The sequence below is a fragment of the Schistocerca americana genome, chromosome 2, assembly GCF_021461395.2.
Source record: "Schistocerca americana isolate TAMUIC-IGC-003095 chromosome 2, iqSchAmer2.1, whole genome shotgun sequence".
NCBI lineage: Eukaryota > Metazoa > Arthropoda > Insecta > Orthoptera > Acrididae > Schistocerca > Schistocerca americana.
Window position 1 is genome coordinate 1024044353 of NC_060120.1, and position 13464 is coordinate 1024057816.

The following is a 13464-nucleotide window of genomic DNA, read 5'->3' on the forward strand; positions in this document are numbered from 1 at the left end:
GAACTATTGTGTTTATACCGTGGAAATGGATAAAACTCTCACAAACAAACAGGACGACCATTAATTACATGTATTTGCCTATCTTCCTACAAAATTTTAAAAGATTTGCAAAAGTCTGAATCATATAAGTGGCGCGTGTACAAAAACTCACAAAGCGGTGATTTTTGCAGGTAAAATCCGAATGAAGCTAGATTTTTGAGCAAATTTGCCATTTTATTGTAAGAATTTATTTTATAGTGTTTCCAGTCCGGAACCACGCGACTGCTATGGTCGCAGGTTCGAATTCTGCCTCGGGCATGGGTCTGTGTGACGTCCTTGGGTTAGTTAGGTTTAAGTAGTTCTAGGGGACTGATGACCTCAAATGTTCACTCCCATATTGCTCAGAGAAATTTGAACCACTTTTTTTATAATGTTTTCGCGTAATCAGTCCACATAAGAATAATTTTTGTATGTTATGTTTAGCTTGACTTTAAAGCATTGTATCTCGACGACGGATAAAGATTATTGAATATGAAGATTATTGGAATAAAACATTTTCGTTTTCAGCTTATCTATTTATTTACCAAACCACAAAATTTATCCAGATTCGTACTAGTTTAAAGCGTAGAAGTACCACACTCCAAAAATCTCCCAGAAAAAACGTTTTTTCATTTAAAATCCAAATGAGCCAAGTTTTTCTTTCTTTTTTTTTCTTTTTTTTTCATAACGGTGAAAACGTATCTTCGTCCGAGGTTCGATACACCTGTAGATCATATGTAAACCATCAGTCTCGTCTAGTCCGGAATTATATAAGGGTGACTGTTTATGCACGTAGAATCCGAACGGTGCGCTTACAAATGGTGTCATTTGAAGAGCATTGATTTCAGCCCCGTTAACATCTTCTTCAAAAGAGCACAATTTGCCTAGGCACTAGCTCTGCTTCGTCGTTCAAACCTTGCTTAATATACTTGAAACATCCCCTTAGAAAAATTAATGAATTGCTGTGCTGATAAACCTCTTACGTTATTTGATTTTCAAACAGCTGAGCAGAACTGAACGTCCTCAGACATTTCTCTCTTTAGTGTTGATCAGAATAAGTAAACTGACACACAATATTTTTAGTGCAACGCACTCTGACTTTCAATAATCCCTACAAAAGAATGGCCCTGACTAACAGTAACCTATACCTTTCATGAATCACTTACCTCACAAAAATCTTCATTACTCGAACTACTGCAATACAGCGAGCGCCAATACTGCCAGCTAAATTAAAGATTCTAACTACTGAAGGCACTAACTACTGATAGGCACAGTTAGCAAATAAAACATTTTGATAGAGAACAAACAATGTATTTACCTTAATAGTGTTTAAAAGTCATTATATATATATATCATCAGTTCATGATATACAGTATTACAAATTTACTCTTTCTGATGGACACACGTCCAGATCGTCCGCTCTCAAAATTCTGCCATCTCTCTCCCCACATCCACCACTGCTGGCGGCTCACCTCCAACTGCGCAACGCTACGCGCTGTTCACATCCAACTGCCAAACACTACAATAGCAAAAATTCCAACAATGCAAACCAGCCACAGACTGTATGAAAATCACTGACTGTGCTGTGTGCAGAGCGCTACGTGGCGTTACCAACATAAAAACCTAAACAGCCTACTTACATACTGTAACATAGCTACAGTAAGACAGCGGCACCCAGAGAAGTGGCGCAGTGGTTAGCACACTGGACTCGCATTCGGTAGGACGACTGTTCAAACTCGTGTCCGGCCATCGTGATAGGTTTCCCGTAATTTCGCTCAATCGCTTCAAGCAAATGCCGGAATGGTTCCTTTGAAAGGGATCGCCGGTTTCCTTCCTCGTACTCCAATGGAACAGACGACGTCCGTGTTTGGTTCCCTCCCCAAAATCAATCAACCAAAGAAGACAGCTGTTCGAATGGCCACAACCGGGACCTTGTCCAGACCAAACCAAAATCATATTGCCCCACCTTCCTAGCTCAAATAGGAACCGAGCACCAAGACCCTCCCCTCCCAAAAGTACTACTTCCTGCGCGGTCATTTGAAACAAAGTTGTTACAGGGTTACCAGGTAAATGTAATTCCATTGGATTGGAAGTCTGACCTACCAAAAAATCCTCAGAATATACCACAATAGGCAAAATTTGTTTCTACTTGTACTTCTACTCCTTGCGTCTTAAAACTTTTTACTGTAAAACAGGTACAAGTGTGTCCCATGTATTAGGGTCACTACAGTCTCTAACTGCACTAGAACTATAGACAGATTAACTGACTGTAATGAAAAAATATCTTGTGTTACGATGCTAACACCATTTAACTTTGGCGTTTGCTTCGGCAAGCACTTGTACCACGTGCACTCTCAGCCCCTCAATTATCTCTTACACCGTGTATATTGTCTCTTAATTTATTAGCACTCTATGCTGGTGCCATCATAACATAGCTATGATACCTGGTATATGATTCAGCTGTGCAGCAGAGTGGTAAGTGTAACTTTCTGTTCGAAAAATTCCGGAAAATTCGTAATTGTGTGCCAACTTTGTGATGGAGTGAAGGGCGGTTGGAATCTGTGCAAACGCCTGTGTTCTATGTGTAACTGCCGGAAGTTACATCCTTGTATATCTGTTAGTTATTGTTCAGTGCTGTATTGAGTAGAACATTGTGTCGCATAACTTGCGAACTTCGAGATGGCAGAACTACAGGAGCAATGCGTCTGCATTAAATTTTGCGTAAAACTCGAGAAAACCTTTACAGAGACACACAAAATGAATCAGGAAGCCTACGGTGATGAGTGCTTAATTGTTACGAATGGTTCACACGAATTAAAAATGGCCGGACGGAAGTTAAAGATGACACTCGTTCAGGAAGCCCTTCGACATCTACCAACGATGGTCACGTCAGGAACGTCAACGAAATTGTGCTTGCCAAACGAAGACTGACTGTCCGAGAGATTGCAGAAGAACGTAACATTTCAGATGCGTGTTGTTATAAAATTCTGAAACAACATCTTGTAATGCATCGTGTTGCTACCAATTTCGTCCCACAGCTCATGCGTCAACATCAGAAATACCTCTTCCTCGCAATCTGTGGAGAGTTTTAGGATCGCGAAAATGAGAGCCCGATGGCCCTTAAGGGAATCATAGCTGGTGATGAGACATGGCTCTATGACCATTGGTCTCAACATCATAATCAGTCTTCACAGTGGCTCGGGAAAGGTTCTCCAAGGCCAAAAAAAGGTCATCAGGTCAAATGTCAAAGCCATGCTGATAATTTTCTTTGACTTTCAAGGATCAGTTCATCTTAAATTCGTGCCACAGGGACTAACTGTTAAGCGACGTTACGGTAGAGACGTCTTGCGACGCATGCAAGAAAATTGAGAAGGAAACGGCCTGAAATGTGGCGAGAGACGATTTGTGGCTCTTGCATCACGATAAAGCACCCGCAATTTCATCCCTGATGGTGCGTGACAGTTGCACAGAAAATGAAATCACTGTTCTGCCTCATCCTACGTACTCTCCAGACGTGGGCCCTGCGGACTATTTTTTATTTCCAAAGCTGAAATCCCCATTGAAGGGATAAAGATTTGCAACGACAGACGAGATTACAGAAAATTCCCAGATGGTGCTTCGCACGATCCAGCAAGACCAAAATGGTACTAAAATAGAGGATGACAAACTAAAGGCCGAAATACTAAATGTGTTTTTCCAAAGCTCTTTCACAGAGAAAGACTGCACTGTACTTCCCTCTCTAGATTGTCGCACAAATGACAAAATGCTAAATATAGAAATAAACGGCAGAGGTATAGAGAAACAATTAAAATCGCTCAAAAGAGGAAAGGCCGCTGGACCTGATGGGATACCAGTTCGATTTTACACAGAGTACGCGAAGGAACTTGCCCCCCTTCTTGCAGCGGTGTACCGTAGGTCTCTAGAAGAGCGTAGCGTTCCAAAGGATTGGAGAAGGGCACAGGTCATCCCCCTTTTCAAGAAGGGACGTCGAACGGATGTGCAGAACTATAGACCTATATCTCTATACTCGAACGTTCCAAAATTCTACAACTGATCGACGTCAATGACTTTTCTGGAGGCTAGAAATGTACTCTGTAGGAATCAGCATGGGTTTCGAAAAAGACGATCGCGTGAAACCCAGCTCGCGCTATCCGTCCACGAGACTCGGAGGGCCATAGACACGGGTTCCCAGGTAAATGCCGTTCCGATACAGTTCCCAACAGCCGTTTAATGAACAAAGTAAGAGCATATGGATTATAAGACCAATTGTGTGATTGGATTGAAGGGTTCCTAGATAACAGAACGCAGCATGTCATTCTCAATGGAGAGAAGTCTTCCGAAGTAAGAGTGATTTCAGGTGTGCCTCAGGGGAATGTCGTAGGACTGCTGCTATTCACAATATGCATCGGAAGTTCACTGAGGCTTTTTGTGGATGATGCTGTGGTATATCGAGAGGTTGTAACAATGGAAAATTGTACTGAAATGCAGGAGGATCTGCAACGAATTGAGGCGTGGTGGAGGGAATGGCAATTGAATCTCAAGGTAGACAAGTGTAATGTGCTGCGAATACACAGAAAGAAAGATCCTTTATCATTTAGCTACAATATAGCAGGTCAGCAACTGGAAGCAGTTAATTCCATAAATTATCTGGGAATATGCATTAGGAGTGATTTAAACTGGAATGATCAAATAAGGTTGATCGTCGGTAAAGCAGATGCCAGACTGAGATTCACTGGAAGAATCCTAAGTAAATGCAATCCGAAAACAAAGGAAGTAGGTTACAGTACGCTTGTTCGCCCACTGCTTGAATACTGCTCAGCAGTGTGGGATCCGCACCAGATAGGGTTGATAGAAGAGATAGAGAAGATCCAACGGAGAGCAGCGCGCTTCGTTACAGGATCATTTAGTAATCGCGAAAGCGTTACGGAGATGATAGATAAAATCCAGTGGAAGACTTTGCAGGAGAGACGCTCAGTAGCTCGGTACGGGCTTTTGTTGAAGTTTCGAGAACATACCTTCACCGAGGAGTCAAGCAGTATATTGCTCCCTCTTACGTACATCTCGCGAAGAGACCATGAGGATAAAATCAGAGAGATTAGAGCCCACACAGATGCATAACGACAATCTTTCTTTCCACGAACAATACGAGACTGGAATAGAAGGGAGAACCGATAGGGATACTCAAAGTACTCTCCGCCACACACCGTCAGGTGGCTTGCGGAGTATGGGTGTAGATGTAGATGTAGAAGAGGCGTACCAAGGCTGCTGCCGGAAGTGGAAAAGACATTAGGAGAGTTGTTATCAGTCGTGGAGAAGGCTATTTTGGAGACCACGCACAATAACTAATAGGTAAGGGCAGAAAATTTTGTAGGCAAAATTCCGAATTTTTTTGAACAGATCTCGTATGTGAGTCAGCCGCAAAGCCGGAAGGAACTTATTGATAGTAATCATAGGTTATACAATTGTTTCGTCACTTCCCTGCCGCACCGTGAACTTTCACAGTGAGGCGGCAGTAACGCCTGAAATTTCTAATAGCTATATAAACAGTAGATAGCGTGTACAAAGCTCAGCTCGGTGCCCTGTAACGTCTAACCGGCCACAGGAACGCAGTGGAAGGCAGTACGAAGTGACAACCGCGGTAGCTCAAGCCCCATCCGTCACATATGCGGTAAGGGTGCTCATTTTTTTGTTGTTGTTACCGCTCTCTGAATTTATGCTCCGTAAATCTCGGACGTGGCAGAGAGTACGTTTCATCACACAGTATACTAAGACTTGATGGATGGAACTTGAAGAGATTCATTTCATATAGTATTTCATCAGAAAAGAAATGCAACTAGTCTCTAGACGATGAGACTACTTTCGCAACATTAGCTTCAAGATGTTTTTCGACTTCGATTTGCGTCCTTACGCTGTGATAGTTTTTGAGAAAACGTGTGACAACGGACGGATACTTTACTACATGCAAATGGCAGAACTGTTTCTTTTCACTTCTCAAAATATTTCCTCAGTTTATAGAAAGCCTGAGCACTATACCTCCAGAAACGTCTCAGTTGAGCTGGTGAGTCCGTAGATGGTGTAAGGGGCCAACAATATAACTGGCCACGCTTTTCCACCCGAGTTTTGCGATAATTAAGCCAATCCGTCCTTGAACTGACTTAGATGGGAAGAATTCCTGCGCGGTGGCTCACTGTTATCTGGAGACTCTCTCATAGTTTTACGTCCCCTTGCAGAGCCGTAACAGCGCCGTCGAATTCTGAAACTGCAAAAAAATGGCTCTGAGCACTATGGGACTTAACTTCTAAGGTCATCAGTCCCCTAGAACTTAGAACTACTTAAACCTAACTAACCTAAGGACGCCCTGTTTGGGAAATGCTGGGGTGGTTCCCAATCTCTGCCACAGAAAACACGATAACGAAACAGCTACAGTACGACAAGGAAAAAAAAAACTTTTTGCACGATTTGCAGACGGTTGGCGTACGTTACTTTCGTCCTGGAAATTTCACTGAACTATGCAGCTACTCCGTATCCTAGGTATAAAAGAGTGTGTCTAATTGAAACTTACATCCACACTGGTAAAATGTCGAAGATGAAAGTGGTCCCACTGCGAAAGGAATACGTTGTAAAACTACTGTTTAGAAAGTCACTGTACGCACTCCGTACCCTACTGTTTGTCTAAGTGTCTATTGTTATAAACATTGATCGCCAGTACACAGCTACACCTGCATGTACACGATTACTCTGCACATTGCACTTAAGTGTTGGCAGAAGATGCATAGTACCACTTTCACAATATTTATCACGTTGTGAAGGTGAATACCTAAACCTTTCCGTGCGAGATCTGGTTTCTCTTATTTTATCATGGTTGTCACCTTTATCTGTATAGGTGGTAGTGAACAAAATATTTTGCCCTTCAGGATGGAAATTTAGCAACCAAAAATTTTTGACTGGATCTCATTGCAACGGAAAGGTGATTTCGAACCAGACTCGCATATCCTATCTTTGACACTCTCATCCCCATTAGGTGATAATACAAAACGAGCCGCCCTTCTGTTAACTTTGCCGGTATCCCTCGTCAGCGCTACATGGTAAGGATCCCATACGGCGCAGCAGTACACTAGAAAAGGACGGACAAACATGGTTCGAGTGTTAACCGTGGAATTGCCCCAACCTGCGGGGTGCACGTTCCTAACACTCTTGGTTGTTCTCCGGTATCGAGAATAGGAATTGGTTGTTGAGGAGTTACTGTAGTTTTCTACAAAGAACCGTACACCAGTGTTTTCAGTACTTTCTGCCTCTGCCTCTTCCTTGGTGCAACCTCCCGTAATGCAAAAAGCCATACCGCGCTAATAGTCGTATCTGCAATTACCCTTTCAAATTATTTGCACCAGTGTTCATGACTGGAACTGTCCATGAGGAGTTTGATTACAGAGTACTGATACTTACAAAGATGATGTATTTCCTGAGCCTCATGAATTCCTTTCGGAGATGTATATAACAATGATTCGTCTTTGTCAAGTAATAAATCTATTGTTGATTTTTGAATCTTTCGGTATTCTAAGGCACCGCTAAGCCACATGTAATCATCACCCCTCCACCTCACACTGTATTCTATCACCCTGATACACGCAACACCCAGAAAATTTGAGAGAGGTCAAAATAATTAAAAACGAGTTAGTATATTCCCACTCACATTTCGTTTACGTGCCATCTTTCTGATTCCAGACATGCCGGTTGAGAAGTCAACCTTCATCATCCGAGGTACCGGCTGCTCATAATAAATGTTGAAATTACGTCGATGTATGGGCTGTTTTTGGAATATGAAGCGATATTAATGGCTGACAGGCATGCACATCGTTGCTGTTGACGGATACAGTTATGTAAGTCTGGATATCATCTCCTAATAACCGCATCCGAAGTGGGGTTATTATTATCGAAGTATTAGTAACTTCGATTGCACCAGTCTTTCAGCAGTTGATGTGATGGTGATTTTGTTTTGGTCACCCACCAGCTGTTAACCGATAGTAATCAACTAATTGTGAAGATGGAAATCTGAATGAAGTGGTTTAATGTAGGTAGCATAAGATGTTGGGTACCTTCGTTCATTCATAAGTTAATTTGGTTTGTGTCGTTTTATTCATTGGGAGATGATTAGTATTCAGTGCATTGTTGTCTAATTTTTTGTCCATAGCATTAAGCCTGTACGAAATCAAGTAAGTTTTTGCAGCAATCAAATTTTTTATTTCAAAACAGCATGAATGGTGTCGTGGACAAGTGTCAGCAAAGCAAGCTAATTCTCGCTATCTTTTTTATATTTCTGAGCATTATTTGAGTAGCTTCTTGATTTCATTTTGGCTGGAAAAACTTTTTCTCAGTGTACAGCTACAATAGCAGGGATGTCAGAAGTGTTGCTAACGAGTAAATTTTGTGCTCAGCATGCATTGCTTGCAAATATTACTAGCTGTTTGCCTGTGTGTGGCCATACGTAGTTCTATTCTTTGATTGTATCAAATCTGGACTGCGCAGAAGGTGGGTGTTGATCCGATTATCCTAGGTATTCAGACACATGTAAATAATAGGTGACTAGCAGGAAACAAAGATTCTCTCCGTTACAGTCATGTCAACGGCTGGCGGGAGTGTTTGAAAACAGCGCCAACAATCTGAGGTGCGTCATTGTAACAAACCTGAGTGATGCCTATGAAGAAAGCAAATGAGTTGTGACCGTTGTATTTCTGTTACAATGGAAAGTGCAACGAAAAAAGTGCGCCCCAAGATATTGGTGAAATCTCGGACATAATGGACTTCTGCAAGTGAGCAACGGGTGTAACTCTGAGCAATTATAAAATACAGCTCTTGTGGCTTACTGAATGTGTAAATCCCATGCGCCAGCTGTTGTGGCCGAGCGGTTCTAGGCGCTTCAGTCTAGAACCGCGCGGCCGCTACGGTCGCAGGTTCGAATTCTGCCTCGGGCATGGATGTGTGTGATGTCCTTAGGTTGGTTAGGTTTAAGTAGTTCTAAGTTCTAGGGGACTGATGACCTCGGATGTTAAGTCCCATAATGCTCAGAGGCATTTGGTAAAGGGACACAGCGTGGGATTTCAAATTCAAAGGAGCTGAAAAGAGAGTGTTGGGCGTGAAATTAAGGAAAAACATAGACGACATAGTTGATGTAATTCCAAAGGAATACAAGGAAAAGTAAGCGGTGCTTAGCAAATATGCTGCTGCAAAAAATTAGTACATTTAGAAAAACGATGTTGAGTTTGATTCGATGACTGCATATGCTACCTTGGGAGTAGTAAGTGTATTGATAATGGTTTCAACGTACCACACCAACACGTAGCGTAGTGGCATAGCTAGCAGAGCGCCATGTGTGTCTACCCTTTAATAGCCAACGCTCACAGCCAGATGGCTTAGAGCAGGGCCGCACAAACACGGAAAACCGCACGCGTGCAAAGCGAGGTGCAGCGAGTGCCTGCACAGTGCATCGGTTCAACTCGGCATACTTCGCCTCAACTCGGCTTGCTAGGTGAGGCCGACGCTGTGCGCTGCCAGACGGCTTAGTTGACATTGGAATACGTAAGCGCAAGACAATTACCGGAATAATGGAACCATCTGCTCCAAAATAAGGGAAAATTGCCGAAAGTCAATTTAAACCGGAATGGGAACTCTCCTACTTTTTTTTTGTGCGCTGTGGCGATAAAGCCAAATGTCTAATCTGCGGTACACTAATTACGTGTGTCAGAAAATCGTCTATTGAAAGGCACTACAGCAAATTGCATTCAGAAAAGTATAGCGATATAACAGGGGATGCCAGAGAGGAAGAATTACGGAAGTTGCGAACTCTTGCAGAAGAGAACACTCTATCTACAAACGAGGTTTGTTGCAAGTACTATAGCATTTATATTTTGGTTAAAGGTCATGCGAAACGAAATAACATTTGTTTAGATTCCTTAGTTTTCGTTTTCGCATAAATTATTTCTAACATATCTTTTTTTTCTCTCTACTTTAGGGTGAAGAAGATGAGGGATGTTGCGAAAGGACTCTCAGAGCTAGTTACAAAGTTGCTCTACGTTTAGCAAGAGCTGGGAGGCCATTTATGGACGGGCCATTAATAAAAAAACATTATGGTGGACGTAGTAGGGACAATGAATCCCACATTAGCTCCCGCGTACAGCAGAATACCACTTTTCAGAATGACAATACATCGGAGAATCAACGACATTGCTGAGAATTTGCATGGACAACTGACAGCCAAAATTGAAAACTTTCTAGCGTACTCCATCGCACTTGATGAGTCCACGGATATTAACGACACGGCTCTGTAGCTATATTTTTGCGTGGCGTGGACGACGACCTACATGTAACGGAAGAGCTCGTGGATATGATTCCGTTGAAGGACACTGTTACAGGGGCGGATATTTTAGCAGCTGTTGAAATGGCACCTGAAGGAATAGGATTCCCTAGGAAAAGCCGTTTTCCGTAACCACAGACGGGGCACCAGCAATGTGCGGTAAAGCAAAAGGGTTTATTGGCCTACTGCGGAAAAAATGTAACAAGCCGAATTTACCTTCCGTTCATTCTTTTACACACCAAAAGGCTCTTTGTGCGAAAGTTATCGGTCTTCAAGATGTGATGAAGGTAGTGGTGCGTATCGTGAACTACATTCGTTCTCATGGACTCACTCATCGTCAATTCAAAGAATTTTTGATTTCCTTTGAAGAGCAGTATCCAGAATTTCCCTACCACGCTGAGGTGCGCTGGCTGAGCAAAGGGAAAGTGATTGCCTCCAAAAACTGAGCCACAGTGTGGCGTAGTCGAAAAATTCGGGAAAAGGACTTCCGGAGCCACTTTTTCATGACCCTGAATGGGTAGCTTATTTAGGATTTTTAGCAGACATTATGGCTCTCCTAAATGATTTAAGTCTGAAACTCCAAAAAGAAAACAATCTCATCAACGATATGATCAGCAAAATAAACGCTTTCCAGTATAAACTGAAGCTCCTCAAAAAAAATACGCAACACTTTCCTGAACTAGGTAAGCGAGAGATATAAATTGCACCTTTATTAAAACAGCCTGATTTTTATAACCGCTCTAATCAAAACGGTACTATGATTTTGTTTGAGAGCATCTGTGCAGGAAGGAGCGCGCTTTGAAAAATACGTCGAGGTGTTACAATCCCTTGAAAATGCGTTTAACGACCGATTCCAGGTAATGTGCCGGTATATGTGTGGTTTCACCGCCAGACACCACACTTGCTAGGTGGTAGCCTTTAAATCGGCCGCGGTCAGTTAGTATACGTCGGACCCGCGTGTCGCCACTGTCAGTGATTGCAGACCGAGCGCCACCACACGGCAGGTCTAGAGAGACTTACTAGCACTCGCCCCAGTTGTACAGCCGACGTTCATAGCAATGGTTCACTGACAAATACGCTCTCATTTGCCGAGACGATAGTTAGCATAGTCTTCAGCTACGTCATTTGCTACGACCTAGCAAGGCGCCATTACCAGTTTATATATACTTTTGTATCATCAAGAGCGATGTTCTCCAATTATGTATTAAAGCTAAGTATTACAAGATTTTTCGTACTTTATTACAATTCTCAAGACATTGTCCTGTTCCAGACCTCGCGCCAGCCTGCGTGAGCTTAAGCGCGTGCCTTTCGGCTTCCTCTCATAGTGACTTGGCTGTCTTGCCAAATCACAACAATATGACATACAGCTAAATAAAGGAGATTGCGTTACATATGCAAGTGTAACATTACATTAAAACCAATAGCACACATTACATGTTTATTAAAATCTATAGCATTTTAGTACTTCGAAACAACGGCTTAAATTACTTTCATTTATTAACATTGGCTTTGTTATTGTTTGAGGAAATTACCTACCAGCAGCCAGTTCTCGATGTTTTTGTGAAACCTTTTTCGATGAATATTGAAAGTGCGCCTTCAGATTTACATTTCTAACTGATTGATTTGCAAAGCGATGTTCACCGAAAGTGTGGTGTCACCGCCAGACACCACACTTGCTAGGTGGTAGTTTTAAATCGGCCGCGGTCCATTTAGTACATGTCGGACCCGCGTGTCGCCACTGTGTGATCGCAGACCGAGCGCCACCACAAGGCAGGTCTCGAGATACGGACTAGCTCTCGCCCCAGTTGTACGGACGACATAGCTAGCGACTACACTGACGAAGCCTCGCTCATTTGCAGAGCAGACAGTTAGAATAGCCTTCAGCTAAGTCCATGGCTACGACCTAGCAAGGCGCCATTAGTAACATTGCATGTATCTATGGAGTCTCACTTATATCGTCAATAGCGATGTACCAAGGATGGATTAAAGTTAAGTATTCCAGAAGCTACGTACTTTTCTTTATAGCATTCATTACGTATCCTGTTACAGACCTATCTCTTGCCTGCGTGAACTAAACGCGTGCCTTTCGGCTACTTCCGTGGCGTGGCTGTCTTGCTACGCCACAACAGAAAGGATGTGTTTTAAAATACAAAAGGTTTGCTCCAATTCTACCAGAATTTGCCGAAGGAAGAATTTCCCAAGTTACACAGAGAAGCAGCGAAGATTATTTCTATGTTTGGTTCCACTTGTGTATGTGAAAGGTTTTTTTTCTGTTTTGTCTTGTACAAAAACAAGATTGCGTGCGAGTATTTCTAATTGTAATTTAAAAAATTCTCTCAGAATTGTTGTCAGCCAATCTCTTGTTCCAGATCTTAGTAGCATAATTGCAAATAAAATAAAGAGCACATAGGAAGATACATTTGTGTTGAAACTAAATTTAAAATTGTTACCATTACAGTTATTGTATAAATTCTTTTGTACCGGTACACCAAACTAAGCTCTCCACCTAGTGTACATTAGTATTTGGCAATGACGAAGACAACCGGGTAAGAGCTTTGAAACAGCTTGAGTCGCTCGCGCCGCCTGTCTCGACCTAAGGAGGTGAGAGGCAGCGCTGTTGCGCGAAGCCGAGGAGTGGGGGGTCTGCACCGTCCTCAACATAGCGCAGCCGTCTTCTGCACTCGGCATTGTGCGATGGACCGGTGCATGCACCTTGTGCGGCCCTGGCTTAGAGTGATGCAGACGCGGCGAGGCCGAGCGGTTCTAGGCGCTTCAGTATGGAAACGCGAGACCGCTACGGTCGCAGGTTCGAATCCTGCCTCGGGCATGGATGTGTGTGATGTCCTTAGGTTAGTTAGGTTTAAATAGTTCTAAGGGACTGATGACCTCAGATGTTAAGTCCCATAGTGCTCAGAGCCATTTGAACCATTTTCGATGCAGACGTGTGAAGCAAACAGGGAACCAAGTCCCAGAATACACTCGTGCTTCCTGCGGCTAACTGAACAACTTTTAGAGGGGTCAAATTGTAGCCTACCGAGTGGCGGGATGGTCTTTCCGGAGAATTGCCACACAAGCTTGACGTGCTGTGCCAATTTTGC

The 13464-nt window shown here is 42.9% G+C and overlaps 1 protein-coding gene across 1 annotated transcript in view; it reads left to right on the forward strand.

The window, feature by feature from the left end:
• LOC124595770 (farnesol dehydrogenase-like) overlaps positions 1 to 12009 on the forward strand; it is an 88856-nt gene extending 76847 nt beyond the window's left edge. Inside the window, exon 6 of the mRNA XM_047134652.1 lies at positions 11891 to 12009. Within this exon, the coding sequence (XP_046990608.1) occupies positions 11891 to 11980 (90 nt within the window). The 3' untranslated portion in view covers positions 11981 to 12009. The remainder of the gene's footprint in view (positions 1 to 11890) is intronic.
• Positions 12010 to 13464: the final 1455 nt, after the last annotated feature.